This window comes from Neophocaena asiaeorientalis, unplaced genomic scaffold (assembly GCF_003031525.2).
Source record: "Neophocaena asiaeorientalis asiaeorientalis breed wild unplaced genomic scaffold, Neophocaena_asiaeorientalis_V1.1 scaffold52, whole genome shotgun sequence".
Classification (NCBI taxonomy): Eukaryota; Metazoa; Chordata; class Mammalia; order Artiodactyla; family Phocoenidae; genus Neophocaena; species Neophocaena asiaeorientalis.
In genome coordinates, this window is record NW_020173927.1 from 2929148 (window position 1) to 2935164 (window position 6017).

Here is a 6017-nt window from a genome sequence, read left to right on the forward strand (position 1 = left end):
TCAACACAGCAAAAATCTAGGATTCAGGAGATTTGAAATGTGGCTCAAAGAACCCACTATTTGTGGCTGCTTTAAAAAGAAAGCCATGAAAGCCATTTGGCTGGTTCCTTAGCTGTCCCCAGAGTGGTACCACTGAGGCTGCCTTCCTTCTAAACCTGGACTCCAACACACCTGTTCGTGAGGATGAGAAAGGGCAGGATTCTGGGTTAAAACAAACTTCAACTTACTGTTCATGTTGGCACTTTCCATTAAACAAACAAACAACCCCCCCCCCAAACTCTCCTGACCCTTAAAAAGGAAAACAATCCTCTCACACCCTTTACTATAAATCAGGAAAGTAAACAGAAATGTACTTGCATCCTCTTTTTGTAACTTTAGATTCTCAAAAGTTTACAACTCTGGGTAAAGTAAGCCACTACTATTATTAACTGCACCGTCAGCCCTGGGATGAGCAGACTCGCCAGGGAGCGGGCACGTGGGAGCTTGCCAAGTTGGCACGGCACTATTTTTAGGATGCAGAGTCCTGTCTGCGTCCTCCTGCCCCGTCCCACTTGATACCAGAACAAGCTATTTTTTTCTCCGAACCATCGAGTACATGGAGACCTCAAGCTGCAGAGTCATCCTGTGTGGTAATGACCTCCGTCACCTACACATGGGCACAGGACACAACGACACGGTTGACTCATAAGACTCCTCCACAAATCCACTCTCCTCGGTGAGTCACACGGCAGGACCCACCCCCTGGCTGTCACGGTTCACACGCTAGGTTCTCCCAGCTTCCCTTTAAAGCGGCCACCATCTCTCTATTCCACGTAGGCCCTGCTGGGGTCTCCTCGGTGTGGTCCTGTGTTCACACGGATGGGCATCATGTATGTTACTTTGCAAACCAGCAATAGCCTCTAGAGAAATAAGAGGTTGGATTGGTTAAGAAATTCCTGTTTGGGCTTGTTATAGGCTGCACTGTGATCCCTCAAAATTGGTATGTTGGAGTTCTATTCCCAAGCACCTCAGAAGGTGACTGTATTTGGAGACAGGGTCTTTACAGAGGTGATAATGTTAAACTGAGGTCATTAGGATGGAGCCCTGATCCAGTATGACTGGTGTCCTCACCAGAAGGGGAGATTAGGACACAGACAGGCACAGAGGGAAGACCACGTGAGGACACAGGGAGAAGATGGCCGCCTGCAAGCCAAGGGCAGAGGCCTGGAGCTCATCCTCTGCACACCCTCAGAAGGACCCAACCCTGCTCTCACCTGGAGCTCAGACTTCTGGCCTCTGGAACTGTGAAAAGTAAATGTCTGTTGTTGAAGCCCACCAGTCTGTGGGACTTTGTGACAGTAGCCCTAGCACACTCACACAGGGCTTTCAAAAATGTTGTGTGAATTATAATAGTTCAGAAGCCAATGAACTTTAGGAACCCACAAGGCTGTTTATCTTCATTACTTTTTTCTGATAAGACCTGGAGATTGTGTAGCCATAAGTAAAAAGCTATTTCCAGGCCTAGTACTTTGGAAGAGGTTCTGAAGACAGGCTGTGTGTGTGTGTGTGTGCGCGCGCCCGTGTGCAGGATTCTCAGTGACACCCATGGTGCAGAACACTTTAAGCCCTAAAGTCGACCTCAGCGATGCACTTTATCGTCAAACAGAGCTGATCTGCAGAGCCTGTTACTTCTTCATCACACAACACGTGGCAACATCTACCAGTTTTCTGTGTTCAAAAATTCCAGAAACTAGTGCTGTCAGGAAACATAACTCTTCCGGAATCGCTTAGCAATTTTTAATTCAAACACTAAGAACTGAAGGTGTTTTAGTCCTGTTGTTTTCATTCTTCTGCTGACAGCTGACTGTGTACCTGTCTTCTGTGGACACAAATGATGATCACACCGGTCACCGCCAACCACTGGCTGGAGACGGCCAGGGGCTCAGGTGGCCTGGGTGTGACTCTGCCGTCGCTGACTTTTACTAACGTGGACTGGTATTCAGAGGCTCGCACTCATTGCTAGTGTTAGAACACGAGGCTGCATTAATTTCACCTGACCGTGTGGAGCTGAGGTTTCCTCACCTGTACAGTGACCATGGAAACAGTAGAATCAGGTAAGGTTAACACCCTAAGTGCTTCGCTGGCCCAGAGCTTGGCATGAAGCAAACAGTAAATGCCACTGCTATTATTGCCACATCGTCCTCATGCTGGGTTGAGGCGCATGGTTGGCACTGAGGGGACAGAGGAGGAGTAAGGAACTGTCTTCCAAGTGTCATCTGGTTCCCTGCCCCTGGCGATGTCTAACTAATTAAAAAGGGGACACTCAGGAGGCCAACTGATGTGAAAGTAGAACCCTGAGTTAGTGCGCCCTCAAGCTACTTTTGGATGCCTTCTGCTCACACAGCTGCAAGGAGAGGGTCTCTGTTGCATCATCAATCATCCCAGGTGCGAGACCTGGTACACATGCTAGTGAACGCCGAGGCCCAGCCTGGGCAGGACCCTCCCAGGTACGGGGAGTTTTCATTTAATTGCAGGATCCAAGAGTTACCTAAAGTGTCTCTTTGTAGTCAAAAGAGGATTCGGTAATAAACAAATAGGCAAGGTATGTATGCCATTATCTCTACAAAGAATATATCATACAAGAAAGTTTTAAGTTAATTTAAAATAACCACAATCCATAAGGTAGCACAAGAGAGATTTTGATAACATGGGCCCCAAAAGTCAGGTAAAGGTCTCATGAAATGACTGAATCTGTCACACCATGAGATAAACGCAAACATTAATACTATACACAAAATGGTTAAGCAGATCTTTTCTTAATATTACCAATGAAACCCTTAAAAGTATCTTATGATTTCTCTAAAGGTAGAGAAACAAAATCAACTTAGGATATCCCCAATTCAGAAAGTTAAGCTTAGTAGTTATGAAAGAGGAAAACGAGCCTTTTCTAATCTCATTGCTTAAGAAAAACGAAAGTGCCAACAGAAGGAGGAATGTAACTAGAACGGAACGGTTCTGCCTTTTAAAGTAATCATTGGTTTGGTAGCACTCTTGGTTCTCTTTGAATACCTAATCAGGTATTTTGATTGCTTTCCCAAAGTCCTTTAACCACCTTCAACTAGGGAAATAATTTGGTAACTGCAGTAAGTGCAATGAACAACCTGTACGTAGGAAATTTACAAAAGCAGGAAAGGCACCATAAGGCTGAGGGCCCTGAGACCCTATTAGGATCCTTTCCTGCACAGAATCCTGAAACACTGATGAACATTCATTCCTCCTGTTCTTACACTGCATTTCGAGTTGTTTGTGTATAACCTACACGACCCTCTTTTGGATGTTGAAGTCAGCACGAAAAGTGCAAAGAAACTGAATTGGTATTTTTGTAAATGGCTGAGTACTCACCTCCCTTTCAGGTATTTCATAACTAGACTTTAGAATAAGTGATATAACACAATATGCTAGATGGAGGGCCCTGAGTTCAACTAAGTAAGATTTTGAAATTAATAAATAAAAATATTGATAATTACTTTCAACAATAAGGTCTCTGACTTGCTGACTGTATGAAGACTCTCAATTTGGATTACAAAGAAAAGACATATATACACAAGGACCTGCCTAATTTAATAGAAGTGCAGGGGCACCAAGAGAACTATCAATCATAGCATTCATGTGAACATGGAAAACACTTAACTTACTGACATATATCTCTCCTAAAAAAAAAGTCCTTATTTCTCATTTGAAATCTTTACTTTCCTACATCTTTCAAAATGCAGGCTGTGGTTGAGGATCTCTTCCAAATCTAAATGCTATGATTCTGTGATTATAAGGCAAAATGATATTCCTCTGCCCCTCATCCCCAAAGTCATCTCTGTGAAGAATGAAAGAAGGTAAGAGAGTGTTCCAGAGAGTTCTGATTAGCAGTGCTTTCAGAAAAAAATAACAGAAGCATTTCTGCAAAATATTTTTCCCCATCATTTGTATAAATCCTGATAATAACATAAACCGGGACCCTCTCCCACCCCCGTGGCTGGTATCGAATCACAGGCTCTTCACATCAGAGCCAGCGCTGAACCACAGGCTTCAGACTGAATTTCTGATGTTAAAGCATTAAACCTCACCTTTCTAGAGCCGCCAGGTCCCTCCTATTTCGAACGCGAGAAATAAGCGGAAGCTAAACCCCAGAAAAGATGGACTAGCAAGATAGTACTTGGTAACAACAGACCTCAGTCAAGAATTAAGTGCCTTTCTCCACTGGAGTCACAATGCGATTTGCCTGGAATCCCAGGGGCTCCACCTCTAGTGAAATTGGCAGAACAAGCATTATTTGATTAGTGTGAAAGATCCTGCTGTGAAAGGGACAGAGGCAGGTGACAGGGGACTGATGGCTTCTGAAATGCTAGCTGTAGAAAGATCAAATCGAGGTCATTCCGGGACTGCTAAACAAAACAGGGATTCTTCATAAATCTAAAAGACGCCCATATTAAATTATAATTTTATTAAGTAATGTTCAATAGCGATTTGGGAAAACATCAACCAACTTGAACATGATCAGGAGCATATAATGTGGGAAGATAAAACCATCATGCCTCTGCCTGCAGCTGGTGGTGGGGGTGGGACAAATTTCAGAAGATTCATTCATTCTCTGCTCTCAAGTTCTCTGGGGTTTCTTTTGGTAAAGCTGCCGTCTGGTGCAATAGGTGAGATGATTCAGGCACCAAGCCTGCCCCTGATTTCAGTATTTAGTTAAAAGTCTTTAGTTCTGATAATGGATTTAACCCTCCGGGGCAGGGGTAACCCGGAAGGAAGAAACAGGTCTGAGAGAGACCAAGACCTTGAACAACTACCCAGAAGGTGATGGTCCTGGAAGGAGCCAGGTACCATGCATTTCCTTGAGGTCATCTGGCTTTGTCACACTCAAACCACACCTCTGCCTCTCCAGTGAAATTTCTCAAGAGCAAAATTTTCACCTTTGCGCTACATGCTGGTCAAGAGGGGGCAGAGCAGGGGAGCAGATTCACCAGCAGGCAGCAGGCCCTCTGCAGAGCCCTCCACCTGCAGAGCCCCCCTGAGTTGTTGTTGGGGGGGGAAACTTTGCGTGTGTGGTAGGGAAGGGGGCAATAAACTGGGCCGGATACTTAGATTCCTAAGTCCACGTGAAGTTCCACCCTCAGGGAGACTGTGGGGTCAGGAGATGGGGATAAGCCAAGGAAAAGGAGAAGGGGGTAAACGGGAGAGGGAGGGGGAGGGGGAGAGAGCGGAAGCCTGGGGCGGGGGCGGAGGATGAGGAAAGGGAGGGGCACACACGGACAGCGGGTCAGGAGATCAGGGCAGAGGGTAGAGGGGCAGAGCCAGAGGGGAGAAGCAGCAGAGGAGAAAAGAGAGGAGGGTGTGCGGAGAGGGAGAGAGCGTATTCTAGAGCGATGGGGACCGACCGGGAACAAGCGGGAGACCCACAGAGACGGGATGGAAAAGTAGGGAAAGAAGAAAACGCTCAGGGAAGAGAAGCGGAGGCGCTCGGGAACGTGTCCCCTTGGCAGGCTGGGGTAGAGACACAGCCCCGCGCGCACCAGGAGCGAGAGCGCCGAGGGGCCAGCCCCGCGCGCCCCCGGCCTCCTCCCAGCTTACCTGGCCCTTGACCAGGCTGGCGGCGAACTGGCGCATGACGGCCTCCACGGTGTAGGCGCTGGACCAGCCGCGCGGCGTGAGCAGCTCCATGCAGATGGCGCCGCCGTCCAGCACGTAGCCGTTCTCCAGGCGCGGGCTGAGCACCCGCATGAAGGGCGGCGAGAAGGGGAAGTTGTCGGGGAAGGTGAGGTTGAGCAGGATGAACTCGGTGTTGGTCTCCTTCATGTCCTGCCACAGCACCGAGTCCTTGTCCACCTGGTGCAGCTTCACGTTCCAGTCGAAGAGGCTCTCGTCCACCAGCTCCACGGAGATGAAGCGGTCGCTGAGGCGCGCGATGTCCTGCAGCTCCTTCATGAGCCGCCGGCTGCGCACCTGCGTGCAGTGTTGCTGGCGCGCCGCGGGAACCAGGCTGC

General features: G+C 47.8%; 1 protein-coding gene across 1 annotated transcript in view; it reads right to left on the bottom strand.

Moving 5' to 3' along the window:
- The window catches only part of UBE2QL1 (ubiquitin conjugating enzyme E2 QL1), a 43928-nt gene extending 37922 nt beyond the window's left edge, over positions 1-6006 (bottom strand). Inside the window, exon 1 of the mRNA XM_024752517.1 lies at positions 5605-6006. Within this exon, the coding sequence (XP_024608285.1) occupies positions 5605-5958 (354 nt within the window). The 5' untranslated portion in view covers positions 5959-6006. The remainder of the gene's footprint in view (positions 1-5604) is intronic.
- Between the last annotated feature and the right edge of the window lie 11 nt (positions 6007-6017).